Source organism: Heloderma suspectum, chromosome 5 (assembly GCF_057233095.1).
Source record: "Heloderma suspectum isolate Gila_16-S chromosome 5, 16-S_ref, whole genome shotgun sequence".
Lineage (NCBI taxonomy): Eukaryota > Metazoa > Chordata > Lepidosauria > Squamata > Helodermatidae > Heloderma > Heloderma suspectum.
Window position 1 is genome coordinate 136,938,711 of NC_139462.1, and position 17,017 is coordinate 136,955,727.

Here is a 17,017-nt window from a genome sequence, read left to right on the forward strand (position 1 = left end):
CTAAAAAGAAGCAAATCAAATATCAGAGCCACAAGAGACCTGAAGTACAATGAAGCACACACAGTGACACCCAGACACAGATACACAATGTGATGTAGGGAACAAAGTGTTCGACTGGAGTAGCAAGACCTCATCCTGCTTAGCACTGCACATCACCATCTCTCAGCCTAACATGCCTCGGAGAGTTAGGTGAATAAATTAGAAAATCTCACATATGAAACAACCCTGTACCCATTTCAAAGAAGGGTGAGATACAAATATTACAAAACAAAATAGTAAGAGCTACTGTTTTCACAGTATTTGTCAATCTTTACTGTTTGACAAGTTAATTAAATGAAAGGAAATAATTCATGTGTTCCTATTAAATGAGGACTGACAAATTGGTCCACTGAAGATGTTAGACAATTTTTCCAAACAATGCTTCCTTTTCTACTAAATTAATTATTTTGAAAAGATCAACTATCTGTAATTCCAGATACTTAGATCTATTGATTTGGCACTGAAGTGTTATTTGCACAGAACAGCTCAGAAAGCAGTATATACAAACAAATTCTGAAAACATCTTACATATTTCATGCCAGTATCAGCAACTCTAATGAATGTCAGACAAGTCAAGTGTTCTTTTAAAATGTATATAACTTTAAAGCACAGTAAATGCACTTACCCTTCCAATCTGACATCGGGTAAAGACCTATTGAGTGCAATCATTTCACTTGCCATTAAATTAAACTGGTTTATTTTAAACATTTCCTTCATTTTTTCTTGATCCTCTTTAGAAATAACAACAGGTTTTCCCATTTCTCCCGGGCCTTCATGAGGTTTCTGTACCAGTTCTGGAACTAATAAAAATGTTTGCATTAATAAAACAATTTGAAAGGGACTAAAGACCTGTACTTATTGTGGTATAATCTTACCCCTATGAATATTGAACATAAAGACATTTAACACTGAGAAAAACAGGATTGTGAGTTATAGTACTAACATTGGATTAAAAAGTATTAAGTAGAGAATGCAAGCATCAATTTTGGAGGCAAGCCACAACTTTTTCTTTTAAATTAGGTGGCTATTTCAAAACATTTTCTTTGCTGCTGCCATGCCACTGGGTTTTGCTGGTGGCAGGGCAAGGGAGCGGCCCCCACCGGGGTCTGGGGGAGGGGGGAAATGTGCCCTCCCCAAGCCCTGGAAGTGGTTCACCCCTGGTCTACAGCAACTTTAACTTATTCTGGCAGTGACTTTGCATACAGGCTATTCTGTAACAGTGTTCTAGAATGACATACTTATCATGACAAGTATGTAACTGATTTAGAATGAATAAATGAAAGCAACAGTGAATGCCAAAGCAAACAGAACAAAACTGAAACATAACAGTGGTACTTAGAAGGCACCAATGTCAAGAAGCAATGACATATTGGCCCTCAGGGGTCCAAACCTCTGTTTCAGATTATCCAAAGATGCTACTTTCTAATCAACTGAATCCAGTAACTATGCATTGACAACATTTTGGGACAATGCTTATTGACAGTTTCAAGATTTCCCTCACCAGCCATCTGTACAAATGCAGAACTTTCTTTCCACTACAATCCTTTAACAAATTGAGAACACTGCAGGAAGCTCCACATAAAGGTCTGTAACACTGGTCCAGTTCAGATATCATACCATCATGAACTGGGTCAGTGTCTTAGCCAAAAAGAGATAATAGGGTTGTGCTTTTAACAGAATAAATAGGAATGCAGAAGATAAATCAGAATTTAAAAGGCTGAAAGACACCAATACTCGAAACTAGTGTTAAGAAGATCAGCACACTCCACAAAATCCAGTTCACTATTTTAACAGACTAAGAGCCATGCCAGCATATAGCAGCCTTCCCCAAGATGGTGCCTTCTAGATATTCTGGACTGCATCATCCCTAACCATTGGCTAAGCTGGATGGGGTTGATGGAAATTACAGCCCAAAACATCTGGAGGGAACCATGTAGGGAAAAGCTGATCTACAGTAATGGGATTTAGAGCCACAGGTAGGAACATAGTATAAGTAAGGTTGTCTTAGTGACTGGCATAAAGTCAAGGTCAGGGACAAAGCTCACACATTTCCTGTGAATTAAACGTCAAAGCACCCTTCCTAGGGCTGCTCAACTGGTACTGTCCCTACTGAATTTTAGATCCCAGGTTATGACTTGCTATTTAGTCAAATTTTTAGAGAACAGTAAATTAGAGTTTTTACCTGTTTTATTTTTAGACCCTTTTTGGTTTTATACTGCTATTTTAGCTTCCGGTTTAAACTGCTGCTCTATTCAGTTCTTACTGACATTTTGTTTTTATGCATATGTAATTTTGTACTATGCTTGCTTTATTCTAAGTTGCCTTCAAAACCTGATTTGAAATAAAGAATATAAATATATATACCAGCCTTCCCCATCCTGGTGCCCTCCAGACGTGCTGGACTACAACTCCCATCAATAAAGCTAATGGCAATGCTGAATGGGGCTGATCGGAGTTGTAGGTCAACAAATCTTGAGGGCACCACATTAGAGAAGGCTTGGACCACACGCCATGGCTTGTCATAGGTTATTTAGGGCAAGCCACAGTGCCCATAGACTCCAGGCTGTATATGTAACCCCCACCTGGAAGTTGTCGTGTTGTGAGAACATGGGTTATACAAGGGTTAAACAACCCACACAAAACCCTAAAACACAACATGGGTTATGCAAGAGTTGTTTAACCCTTGCATAATCTACACTCACCAGGTTCACACGGCACAACCCCCTAGCGGGGGCTGCATATTCAAGATGGCGGCAGCAAACACCCCGCATCCACCACAGCCTCACTGTGGGTAAAATACATACTGCGCTGTGTTGTGTGAACAGCCCCAATACGTTGCTACTGAAGTTGTACTCCTCTACAGCTAATCAAATTTTCTCTTTAAATGTAATGTATATGTGTTTCAATTGAATGGTGCTCAAGGCAGCTATTCCACACAAGATATTCCTCATGTTCTCTCATATGAAGTCTAGTGCCTCACCTCAGAATTTTTTACTGCAGTAAGCTAAATTACCTGTCACACTGAACAGCAGTTCCATTAGCCAGTCATAGCTGACATGTACCATGATCGCAAACTTTTAATATTTCTCGAGTAGCAGAATGGTATGCATTTTAAATGGTGCCCTTTAGTATTGGCACTGATACCCTTCAGTATGACAGTCAGTACAAGCACAGCCAAGTGTGGCAGGCCCTCCCATCTGATGCAGTGGGCAAAATCAATGAGTCCACATCAAGAGCATGGTAAATTTCTCAGCAAGCAGCTGGGCGTTACCAACAGCAAGTCTTCAGTGTACTAGCACATTTAATCAAAAAGTGTAATGCCAGCTGGTTTAATGATTGTTAAGAGTTTTTTCTAGGGTGCATTATGACACTGCTTGGAGGCTTGATTGAATTATTTAAGCTTCTACAGGGAATGACAGCAATTAGAATTAGTTACAAGCTGCCAATTTCCATAGTAAGATTTGGAACTGGGGCAAGGTTTTCAATATTTTCCCTAGAGTGGCCTGATACAGTGTTTAAGATTTTGCCCTGTTGGCCAACCAACACTAAATACAGACTGCAGTTAATAGATGATTACAGTTGTCATGATAAATGGGATCTTAAGAGTACCAGAAGTTTTCCACAATGCTAGGATTATTCTGATTTCCTTATTGTGGAAGAAATACATTACTCTAGAAATTACTGGCTCATTGTCGCTCAAGGCGGGCTCTGGTAAATCACTTTAGCTTCAGAATGCCTGTCCCATAGCCAATGCTATCGGGAAGGAATGGAGGAAGGAAACCACTTTCTTTCAATGTATGTAAACAATGTAAACAGACATTTTCCGAATCTCCTCTTCCCCACCACCAAAGCTCAAATGCAAGACTGAGCATGCCTCTGCACAGCTTATTTTGCCCTCTTTACCCTCCCCATATTTCTGAAGCACTACTAAGACTTGCTAGAATAGGTCCCCTGCAGTGCAACATTATCACCCATCAGCTGTGTGCCTTTGGTATAGACGAGAGCCAGCATCCAACAAACTAGTTCCATGTGTCCAAGCAAATTTTGCACTTGCGTTTTTCAAACAACAGCCCATCATGCTGCATGCTAAATTACTTTTGAAATGGAACAGAATTCAAACGGTCTGTGATACAGCATGGGGGGGGGGTGTCTGCTGTTCAGAGATAAACAAAAAAATAAAATAAAAATCACGGCACTAATTCTGGTCTAGATAATTTAAGAAGTAAACACACTTTTCTCATACCAATATATCAATTCAGTGATCTTAAACAGATTCATATTTTATTTTATGAGGCACAAGTCAACTTAATCTGATTCAGTGTGAAATCAAGCTTTTCTGATCACTGAAAGTTGTAACATCTGTAGGTAAGAAAGTATGTACTCACCATCCCCAGGTGGAAGGCCTCGCTCTTTTTTCTCATCACATTTGTTGCATTCGCTGAAGTAAAGTAACAAAAACATATCCAAAAAGACCCAAACCAGTGAGGTGGCAAGAACCACCTTGCAATATGCAAATTTTTTCATGGCACTTTGACTTCAATAAACACTTATTTTTGCATTTGACTTAATGACACTGCTTTAATTCCATTTCAGAGATCATGTTCTGCATCTGTGGAGAAGAAAAGAAAAACAAAAGTTAAAGAATCTGAAGAATCAACTACCTTATTCAAAATATAATATGCAAGTTAACGTTCTTGAATTTCCATGTGTTCAAAAAAGATGCTTTGGTAAAGTGAACTGCTTGCAGCATAGGCACTCTACGGAGCCAGATCTTACTGAACATGCCCATTCTCAATAAAATAAAGCCAAATGGGCTGTGTTTTATAACAAAAATCAGATACTGAAATTAGATTTCTCATTGTTGTTGTTGTTCAGTCGTTAAGTCGTGTCCGACTCTTCGTGACCCCATGGACCATAGCACGCCAGGCCTTCCTGTCCTCCGCTCTCTCCCGGAGTGTGCTCAAGTTCATGTTCATTGCATCGGTGATGCTATCTAGCCACCTCAGCCTCTGCCGTCCCCTTCTCCTTTTGTCTTCAATCTTTCCCAGCATCAGGGTCTTTTCCAGGGAGTTTTCTCTTTGCATTAGGTGGCCAAAATATTTGAGCTTCAGCTTCATTATCTGTCCTTCCAATGAGCACTCAGAGTTGATTTCCTTTAGGATGGACTGATTTGACCTCCTTGCAGTCCAGGGGACTCGTAAGAGTCTTCTCCAGTACCACAGTTCGAAAGCATCAATTCTTCGGCGCTCAGCTTTCTGTATAGTCCAGCTCTCACAGCCATACATTACTACTGGGGAAACCATAGCTTTGATTATACAGACCTTTGTAGGCAAGGTGATGTCTCTGCTTCTTACTATGCTGTCTAGGTTTGCCATAGCTTTCCTCCCAAGGAGCAAGAGTCTTTTAATTTCATGGCTACAGTCACCGTCTGCGGTGATCTTGCAGCCCAAGAATATAAAATCTGTCACTGCTTCCATTTCTTCCCCTTCTATATGCCAGGAAGTGATGGGGCCAGATGCCATGATCTTAGTTTTTTTAATGTTGAGTTTCAAACCAGCTTTTGCACTCTCCTCTTTCACCCTCAACAAGAGGCTCTTGAGATCCTCTTCGCTTTCTGCCATTAGGGTGGTATCGCCTGCGTATCTGAGGTTGTTGATAATTCTCCCGGCAATCTTAATTCCGACCTGTGATTCATCCAACCCGGCATTTCTCATGATGTACTCTGCATATAAGTCAAATACCCTCGCATTATTCAGAGAATGGTAGCCCTCAATGAAAATTTAGGACGAAATTACCTGCTTTTATTTACTCTCTAAGATAGGCACCCAATACATACCACTGTATTCATTACTGCTTGGGACATCTCTCTCATTTCCAAACATTTAAAAGACCTGAACATGAACAAGTTGTAGTCATCTCCACAGGTAAGATGTTATGCTTCTACTGTGCACCTCATAGCCACAAAAGCAATTGGAACATGGATGGCCTGCCTCTGTAACAGCTAGAAAATGAAGATGCTACCCATTACATACCATTAATATGAGGTTGTCTAAACCTGAAAAAAACTTGCTATTCTTCCGTGCGTCAACAGGCTGTGACACAGTATCAGCCTTCAATGGTCATGGAAAAGAGTCCTAGTGAAAGATTTTATTTATTTATTTGCTTGCTTGCTTTGAAACAAGCCCAAGTGGTCCTTCAGATATTCTGGCCCCAAGCCATTTAGGGCTTTGTAGGTAAGAATTAACACCTTGAAATGGGCTCAGAAACAATTTCACAGCTAGTGCAATTGCCACAAAATGAATGCAATAAGGGTCCCTATAACACACATCAGACAGCAGTCTAGCTGTAACATTTTGCACCTGCTGAAGTTTCCAAAAACTCTTCAAAGGCAGCCCATGTAGAAGGTGCTGGAGTAGTCTAATTGGGAGGTGACTAAGGCATTTCTTACTGTTGGCTCATACCAGCTTTCATGGGTATGATCATGGTCTCTTATTTACAGCCCTAACTTTGTAAATAACAATCCAATTTGGGCATTCCATGCATCAAACTAAAGGAAATGAGTTAGCTAACAAATATTTAATAAGTTTGAAATAGCTGTGTCGGATGGATAGAACAGTACAGCACTCAAGATAATTTCTGCCAGCATTTCCAGTGGTTTTGTTTATAGCTTAGATAGAGAAGCTAACAAACACGATATTAATCCGGTTAAGTTACTTTTAAGTTCCTCAGAACTGTCAAAGAAGTTTAAGAATTTAACTAAATGGAAGGAGTTGCTCATAACATATTCAGACATTATAAATGGGTTAACCACTGCATACCACTGAAGTATAGAGATGGTGATAAAAACTTTGAGACAACCAGTCTAAGACTAAAACATAAAATATAGAACTCCCTGGGATAACACTTTGATATTCTTCCTCCAAATTACCAGAGACAACAGAAAAAGGTTAAGTAGGCTCTCTTATTCACTAGTAAACCTTTCCAGCATGTTCACACATGTGAAGATTGTTTTTATATAGTCACCTCTAAAAATTATGTAAGGACTCTCATGAAAATTACATCCTACCACAAACTAGCAATCTAGAAATATCAAGTACAGCATGTTCAGATTAGCTTCCAAGTGTCCTTCCTTTATGGAAAAATTCTGCCTCAGGAAAACAGACTCCTGATCAGATGCAATTATTCTGGATATAAGTCTTAGTCTGCATTGTGCCCCAAGTATTCATAACAAAGGTGCCCAACCCTGGGGCAGGTTGGCAGGCCTCAGACCCATCTGCCCATATGCAGGGAGTATTGCCAGTTGCCTGGGCAACAGTACATGTTTCCTCTGCCCATATCCAGTGCAAGGGTAATAGGAAGGCTCAGGGATGTATCATGCAGCAAAATCTGGTTGCATACATTGCACTTTGATATCATGTTCATGACATAATTGTGATTAGCTGAGATAAAGCAGCGATGAAGGTGCTCTAAAAATGGCATTGAAGCAGCAACATATCCTACAAATGGGCATGTAAAAATTGAACACACAAACCTGTCTTATAAAGTCAAATCATTGTTCCATCAAGCTCAGTATTATCTACACAAGGGGTGGGAAAGACTTTTGGTGTGGGGCACCAAATAATCCCCTCACCTGGCCTTTTGTGGGCTGGATGATGTCAGGGGGCATGGCCATGCCCTGCCCCATCAAAGGTGTAACCATGCCCCTGATGTCACAGTCCCCAGCCGAAGCACCAGCTAAAGACACCCATGCTGGGGACACACCCATGGTGAGTCTTCCCACACTGAGGACAATGCGGTATGGGTGAAGCATCCTTGGTCTAGGTGGCGGCTGGAGTGCCACTGTGTTGGGAGGAGTAGCAGCACGCTGGTGATTCTCCACTGTTATCTCTGGAGATAACTACAGGGACTCCTCTGGTGGGGATTCTTCCAGACAGCAGGTCTTGGAAGCAAAGCCCCAACCCCTAGAGAAATCCAAGGAGGCGCTGCAAGCCAGATGTAGAACCTCCACATGCTAGATTAGGTCTACACTGAGTGGCACCAGCTCTTCAGGGTTTCAGACAGGAGTCATTCCCACCTCTACCTAGAGACTGACCATTTTCCAAATACCACTAAGAGAGAGTGGTATCTTAGTGCCCCCTCCATGAAAGTCCACTTTTCATGTCAAAAATCATAACTCTCAAAAATTCAGTACATCAGTAACAACTGTCCCAGGACAGTTATTTTTAAATGCAGAATTTCCTTGAGTATGATACAGAACCCATTAGAAAAAGTCTATCATCAAAAGATCCAAACAGGTGAGGAATCAAGGACAGAGGCTTTTCCTCCCAGTGCCCTTAATGCCAAAACTGAAGAGTCTGACATGCCTGAAGGTATCAGCGCCTTTATATGTCATCTCTAGATAGGCAGTCAAATGACAGAGGAGGAAGATACTCTTCCTCTGAAGTTTTAGGTTTCTCAGAGACTGATATTTTCTATGACAAAATTTAATCACCCACAAGAGGTTCTCTGCCTTCATGTGTGGAGGAAGGACAACTCTCCTCCACACAAATTTACAGAAGTTAAAAGCCAGAAGACTTGAAGCTACTATATAGTTCATGTCATATTGGTGTTGAAGACATATAGCTGACAGTTCTACACCAACACAAACTGCCATAAATGCAGTGGGAGTCTGAAATGAAATAGAAGTCAAGGCAGCAACAGTATGTTGCCTTGTATAGATGAATGGCTTATAATATCTATGCATGCCAACATACACTCTTGCTGTTTTTTGCAAAATCACATTTTGCATTATAACTATAGAAATGAAGAAGAATTATAACTGCTTAGAACAAAGTTCTGAAACAAATAATCTCTTCGGGTGGAACAAAGATAACAGAAAAGGTAAGATTTCTAACAAATTATACCTCTATTACATAATCTTGAAAAGCTGAGTAGTCTGGATCTCTGATTTATTGAAAAATGGCACATTTTCAATCAGATACATAGGAAGATAAGAAACAAGACTGAAAATAAAAAGGAAATAATCAGGTGAGAAGGTTGCGATTTGGGAAGAGGGAGAGGAGAGAAAGAGAGCACACACGCTTGGCAAAGAGTCAGATTACCACATCACAGCAGTTGCCTTTTAGAAACAATACTATTGTAGTCAAAGCACTTCCAGAAAGACATCCAATTCCATACGGGATCCCATATGCCAGCCTTCCCCAACATGGTGCCCTCCAGATGTTTTGGATTACAACTCCTACCAACCCTGCCCACTGACTATGCTGGCTAGGGTTGATGGGAGTTGTAGTCCAAAATATCTGGAGGGCATCATGTTGGACAAGGCTGCCATATGCCATTACACTGGTGAAAGGTATAACCCTCACATGTGTGGCACTGCTCTTGAAATGCCAATTCTAGAAGTTCCATTCTCCCAGTAAATGTCAGATGGAGTGTGCCATTTCCAAGCCTTTAAAGCCAGTCATATATCAACTAAGGGAGCACTCTGAATCCAAACCACATGCATCTTATTTAGGCTCCACAGGACTAGCAGATAATAATGCACCAAATGAACAAATGAAAATTATAGAATGCACTTATTCTGAGCTGGAAGGCTTGTTTGACATTCTCTGCTGGTGGCTATCGCTGAATATTTTGGGTTTAATGTAAATTGCAGTGATGCAAATCTTGTGTTATTATTAGTGCTGGATCAAAGACAGAAAGGCATGTTTCAAGACACACACCCACACACCCAACAAACCCATACCATCCCTTCTGGTGATTTTTCATGCAAAACTGTTTGTAGCAGAAGTGAGGAAGAGGAGGAGAGGGAATTAATCTCCCCAGCAGGAAAAAAAACTCTTAACTCCAATCAGAAACTGATGAGAGATAAGAGCTTTTCCTTTCTGGGAGAGGGAGCAAGGCCTGAGGAAGAAGCTGGCAGGATGGAGCGGAACTCCCCTGGGCCAGAGGTTCTCCATGCCTACCACAGAGGAAACCAAGCAAATTCTTCAGTAAATCAATACAGGTTTTGTAGGATCAAAGATATATGAGCTGCATGATCAGACATTTTGGCCCTGAGCAATATAATAGTTCTATTTTATTGCAAACAGGTATTGTTTCATTGTTATAGCAGCCAGGTTTTGTTTGGAATTGTTTATTTTATTTTATTATTTGTATGGTTTAATTGTAAAATTGCCTCAAGCACTGAATGAAAGCGCAATTCAGAAATACATTAAATAAACAAAATGCATGAATTGGAAAACTTGACTTAAAATCAGACGTTTTCTTGATGATTGTATCAATGATTTAAATCATCTTCACCCTGACAGCTAAGGCAGAATGTGGATGTACAGCAATGTACATTCCCCATCATGCAATTAAAATCAAGTAGAGCTGATCAGGACAAAAGTCTTGAGATGCAGCCAGTGATGTGCAGAAAATTTTCCAGAATGGACATTTTTCCACCACTTTATTTTCTGTGGACGCTGAATGGACGCCAATTGCAAATACATTATTAGGCAAGCTTGGCAGTTTCAAAGTTGTAATTAATGTTTTCCAGGTGATTATCTATAGCAAGTATGTGAGAGAATACATAAATGTCACTGAAATACATATATGTCTAACTACAACATAGAATGGATAAGTAGTTGACAACAAAACTGAAGGTGCACCAACAACCTTAGTGGAAGAGAGCTGAACTCCAGTGAAATAGATAAGTGGTTATCAGTATGCATAGCTCTTTAGGTTGCTAAAACATATTAGTGTGTCAAGAGTTTTTAGCACCTTTGTTTTTCCTTAATTTAACCAATATAAAGGAAGAATATGTTGTCTTTAAATTTCCAATAAAAACAGCTGCATAATATAATATTATGGCCCCAGCCTATCTCAAGGAGCGCCTCCAGAAACACCAGACAGGCCGCTTAACAGGATCAGCCTCGGATGGCCTTCTCTCTGTCCCATCAGCCAGGACAGCTAGGCTGGTGAGGATGAGGGAGAGGGCCATCTCTGTGGTGGCCCTCACTCTGTGGAACTTCCTCCCTAGGGAACTCCGCCATGCCCCTCTTTAATGAGCTTCCACCACACATTGAAAAGGCAGCCTTTGGGGTGGGTTAGGGTATTTTTAAATAATGTTTTAACGTATAATTTAACTGTTTTAAATTGTATTGTTGTACATCGCCCAGAGTGGCTGGGTGACCAGCCAGATGGGCAATTAAGAAATTTAATTAAATAAAATAAATAAAAATATTTAAATCACATTAGAACAGGCTTTAATTTTTTTCCCTTAAATATTTCAGGTCAAATACTTGTGGTGTATTGGCAGAAAAACTTAACATGGTGTACTTTTTTAAGTGTTGTTTACTACATACAAGAGAAACATACTAAATTAGATCTCTCTGTAGGACAGGGGTGTTGAACCTCTTTCAGCCCTTCTATTTTGGAAAAGCTCTCAGGGGCCTGAGGGGCAGGGCCCAAAATACCAGCACATTTTAAACTAAGCTTAGGAGAGGCATTTCAACCTTTTAGAAAGGCATTTTAACCTTTTAGGGAAAAATTGCACAGAGTTTGGAAACCACCAAACAGTCAATGGTCAGGGGAGAGGGGTATGGCCATCTGGGGGACCCAAGAGGGCTGGACTAGGACACCAGGCAGGCCAAATTTGGCCCCTGGGCCTGAGCCTCCATATACCTGCTCTAGGGCATTTGATCATTTTCCAATGCAAATTAGTCTAAATCGCATGGGAACATTTTCCAATTCATTCCCCCCCTCCCCAAAGCCCACATCACTAGGTGCTGCAAATCTGGGAGAGCATGGATAAGATTTCTCCTTTAATGTGAGGGCTTCACTTTCCCTTCACAGCTTTGTTCAAACTGGGTGGGATCACAGAGCAGAAAACACTTTCAACTTTTTTAAAAAGGCACTGAAGTAGCAGCATATTGGGGAAATAGCTGAGAACAGATGTGAAAAAATACAGCATGGAAGGCAGGCTTTTCACAGAACCCTTCTCTCCTTCCCATGGAGACTTCTGCATCAAAAACCATAGCGCATGAAAATTTGGGACGGCCACATACCCATGCTAAGGCATCCAAGTGCCATAAAGTTATAGGGGCACTAGCCAACACAGCAAAAGTAAGCCTTATTGGTTATCTCCAACACCTGCTAATAAAAGCTAATTGCATGTAAAATTTAAGCTTCTAATTTCAATATCATGTTCTACCTGCTAAATATACTGCATTTCATATTTGTGCGCTTATCACATTACCTATGGTATAAGTGTAATGACCGGAGCCTTTGAAATATTGTGAGGACAACCTGTTTTAGTGATAGCAGCATTCCCCTTTAGCAATAGCCCATGAGGCCATGCTGAGATTATTACCTCATAATGAATGGAAGGTTTAGCTACATAAGCATGTTACAAGCATTATGGAATCTCCCAAACTATAAGCCTGGGCCATTTAGAGAGTGGCAGCACCAATGAACTCTCCTTCCAGGACCAATGTTTTACCTCATAAGAAATATTGATGAAACTGGTACCAATGCCTGCCTGTAAAGACAATCTCTCTCTATCCAAATATATCCAATCTGATGATGTTATACAGGCCTAAAACTACTAAAGGTGGTCACAGTATCATAGCTGCTTACTATGGCAGTTTATAGCAGTTTCATTTCAGTGTACAGAATTGTTCTGCTTGGTTTTGTTTATAATCCTATGTCATCACAAAATATATAGAATTATGTAGTGCATAAATAGCTGGTATTCATATAATCAATATGGGTTTCTTTTTACTCCCAATATCAAAAGGCTGAAGGAGACTAATGCCCCTTGCTTCTAGAGGTGACTTAGATTTAGGCAGGGAAAATTGGGACCCGCAACAAAATGCTGCATTAATAAGCATTCCTGATTATTGTTCTAGCCAGTCAGTCACCCATACCTCACTTTCTTTTAAGATATTCCATTCCTCTTCCACCAGGTTTTCAATCCCCCTTCCAGACAACCAACATTTTTGTGGCTGCTGAGCAAGCACAGTCCTCATTGGGCTTTTGGAGGGAGGGGCGCTTCCACCTTATTTTCCCTCCCAAAAAGATTGATTTATTTTACTTCTGCCAGCCTTGGGGCTCTTCCAAGCATGCTATTACCTCCCCCCTTGTGCATGAATGGTACTTTTGGGCTACATAAAGAATTAGCTATTAGTTTATAAAAGTGGGGCACCACAACAAAATGTTGCACATGTGGTGGTAAGCCATCGTTCTCAGGCAGGAGGCTGCCCAGAGCAAGTGAAGGGAGTAGGCACCTTTCTTTCTATGTGTTGCTTGCACCATCCTAATTTTTCCAGCCACTCCATTCCATTTTGCCCTCCTGCCCAGCTTTCAGGCTGTTTCCCTCAGTCAGCAATTCATACGCACTGAGTATGGCTTAGTTGTCATTGGGCTGGTGGGGTTTTTCTGCTCAGGGGTTCCCCCCCCAAAAAAAAGCTTTTTTTTTTTTTTTTACTTCTGCAAAGGTTAGGGCTACCCCACATTTGCTGACACTTCCCTCTTGTGCATCACTGTTGTTGTTCTGGCTGTCTAAGCGATGGCATTAGGATAACAGGATTGTAAGAGATGATAATGGAATGTCTACTCCTCATCTGAACTTGGAAGCTAAGCAGGGTCATCCCTGGTTAGTACTTGGATGGGAGACTGCCTGGGAATCAGGCTTCCTGCACTGAGCAGGGGGTTGGACTCAATGGTCTTGCAGGCCCCTTCCAACCCTATGATTCTATGATACTTCTATGATACTTCCATAAGGTGATAGAATGCACGCCAAATGAAGGGAGGTGCAAAAACTGTTGGAAGAGAGGAAGGGGAGAAAGTTGTGGTAAATTCTGATCCTGAATGTGTGCAAACCAAAATACTGATCTTCTCTAAACATGATCAAAAGAAGCACATGAGAGTACTATACCACCATGCATTAAGCACAAAATGCCACAGACAAATTTTGTTTATAGAATCTGGAACTAAGCTACATAACATGTAATCCACAGGACTATGAATGGAATATTGACAAACACAAGTATATACCAATGTGGCAGAGCATCCCTTGGTCATTTAGCTCGGGGGGGGGGGGCATCAGCATGCTTCCTCATGACTACCCAGAGTTTAAACAGCCCACAGTAGTTGTGATGTGCGAACCAAGTCATGCAATCACAGTATTAAGGACTAACAGCATATTCAGATACTGAGTTGACTTCCCCAATCCAGTGCTCTCCAGATGTTTTGAACTACTTCTCATCAGTTCCAGCATGATCAATCATCAGGGTTGATGGGACTCATAGTCTAAAACCTCTGGAGGGCACAAGGCTGCTTAACAGCATTGGGTTGTATCCAGACTTCCTCATACTTAGAGTAGACTCAATGAAATCAATGGAACTTAGTCACAACTAATTCTCATTAATTTCTATGTCTACTTCAAAAGAACATAACAGCCACACTGGATCAGGCCAAGTGTCTATCTAGTCCAGCATTCTGTTCACACAATGGCCAACCAGCTGCCCACAGGAAACTCACAACCAGGACACGAGTGCAACAGCACCCTCCTGCCCAAGTTCCCCAGCAACTGGTATACATAGACATACTGCCTCTGAGACTGCTGGTAGCATATAGCCATTGATAGCTTTATCCTCCATGAATTTGTCCGATCCTCCTTTAAAGCCATTCAAAGTGGTGGCCATCACTACATCTTGTGGAAATTAATTCCATAGTCTAACTACGCGCTGTATGAAGAAGTATGAGTATGCCTGGATACAACCAAATGAAAACACTGAACTCTTAAACAGCATGCCATCATCACAAACAGCGAGTGTTCACACATAACAGTAAACCAAGTTTAGCACTATGTGCATGAACAAGAAGGAACCCACTAAGGTTCACAGACTCCCCATCGCCCCTCTCTTCTTCCTGCTCGACTGAGAGGAATAAATCAGAATTTAGTGTTGCTACTTGTGAACTAGGAATTGTGGTATAAAAGAAACTCTATTCAATTGCTAAAGCGAGCCAACAAACTCTGGGTTGGCTTGTTTAACAAATGGGTTTATTTTAAACCATAATTCCTGGTTCTCACGTAACAAGCCAGGAATCTGCAAAAGCAAAATTGAATTCTCACTTATTCCTCTAACCAGTCACATGGGAGCAGGGAGATTGTGACCTCAGTGCTTTGCATGGGCTCCTTTCTGCTCATACATGTAGCACTAAGTTATGTTTTACTGTTACATGCAGATGTCGCCATTATAGCATATTATGAATAAAAATAATTTAAACGAACATATTCTTGAAAATATTAGCATTACAAAACTCTAATAACACTGAAGATTACATAAATATCTTCATGCTACACATTCTGAATGTCTTAAAAAGCATTTCCCTAATTCCAAATGAGAAAATATTTCATAGGAATTTTTTTCAGTGTTCCCTCAAATTTCCCATTGGAAAAGCTGAAAGAGTCTGTAGGTAACAGAACAGGGGTGAAAATTACCGGGGAGGGGGGGCTCTCTCTATCTCTACACAAATGTGTATTAATATACAACCTCAATAGGCATCACCTTCCTTTCCACCATTCTCCCCACCCCTCCAGCCTTGCACAATCCACCATTCTAGTCTCAGAAAGGGGAAAGGTCCCAGGGCAAAACAGCATTTTCCTCATCCTCTGAGACAGCACTTGTGCTGCTCAGCTTTGGCTCAAATAGCCCCTCCCTGAAAAACTTGCCTGCTGGGGAAGCAAAAATGAGGGAAGAGTCACTAAGCTATTCCTGATCATCAGGCTCACTGCAAACACCCTTCGCAAACTTGCATGCTTTTCAACATGGAGCAGGGGGCAGAAGTCTGAACCACTCCCCAATGAGGAGAGCTCTAAAGATGAAGGTGTTTCTAAACTTTCCAATTCCTCACACACCTCTTCAGACTGGAAGTAGACAGAGCCTTGAGATGCAGCTCCAGTCTGCAACAGCCTTTTTTCACGAAGGAATTCCCTGCACTGCTAGCCAAGGTCCTAAATACCCTAGAACTAGCACAGCCCCAGTCACAGGGTCCTGAGCAGGAAAAGTCAGTGCCAAAGACCAGGGAGATGAGAGCAATTTTTCCTAAAGCTAATTCCCAGATCCCATCCCATCCACATAAAGGTTTTGAGGTGGTGATTAGGGGGCAGTGAAGGAGGCCTCTTTCAGACAGGATGCTCTTTCACCCAGCTATGAAGCTCATATGTCAGGGATACTACAACAGAATGATTGCTGGTTCCCCTACCATGGCCTGGTAGCTGCACTAGTTTCTGGAGCCATGGACCTGTAAATGGGGATGAGACACTGAGGGAGCCATAGCCCATTAGGATGATGATGACACCCTGAGGAATTCTGAGAATAGGAAAAATGATGTCACTTTCTGTAAATCCCATGAAACCTCTGCTATGGCCAGCAGAGTGGCAGCTCCAACATCCATAGGGCATCTATCCTCTGGGCAAAGGAATGTTGGGGGAGGTGCCCAAGGTCAATCCACACCTTAAACAATGTCTGAAAAAAAGTATTAAGGCAACTGCCTATACGACTGACTCTAGCCTCAATGCTGTACAATTTGCTGCAAGGGTTATGGTAGGTGACATGGTCATAAGGAACACTCTGGTTAAAGAACTAGAATGTCAATAGTGAATCTAAATCTGACAACCTTAACTCTCACAGGGCACAAGCTTTTCAGGGCCTCTCTTAATTGCATACTTGTTGAAACTCCAGGCCCAACAGAAGGGGAAAAAAAACAGCTTGGCAACCCATATCTCCAGTAGGATGCAGAATTTTTTTATAGTCCCAAAGAAATACAACGACTTTCTTTCTGAAAGGATGGTGATCATGGATTCACTATCCTGTCCACAGCGATGTCATCCAACATGTGCCTTCCTTCCAATTTCTCTGCCCAACAAGGTGCTCAGGAAAATTAGGAGAGGGTAGAAGTTGCTGTAATGGCACCAAGACAGAAATAT

At 41.3% G+C, this 17,017-nt stretch overlaps 1 protein-coding gene across 7 annotated transcripts in view; it reads right to left on the reverse strand.

The window, feature by feature from the left end:
• The window catches only part of GALNT1 (polypeptide N-acetylgalactosaminyltransferase 1), a 73,973-nt gene that overhangs the window by 43,280 nt on the left and 13,676 nt on the right, over positions 1-17,017 (reverse strand). For 5 of the 7 annotated variants that reach the window (XM_084857537.1, XM_084857540.1, XM_084857539.1 and 2 more), the window contains 2 exons: positions 4,425-4,648; positions 665-839 (listed from right to left, as the gene is read on the reverse strand). In XM_084857537.1, the coding sequence (XP_084713663.1) occupies positions 665-839; positions 4,425-4,563 (314 nt within the window). In that variant the 5' untranslated portion in view covers positions 4,564-4,648. Of the gene's footprint in view, positions 1-664; positions 840-4,424; positions 4,649-5,875; positions 6,041-17,017 lie in introns of all 7 variants that reach the window. The other 2 variants (XM_084857544.1, XM_084857541.1) reach the window with 1 other exon arrangement.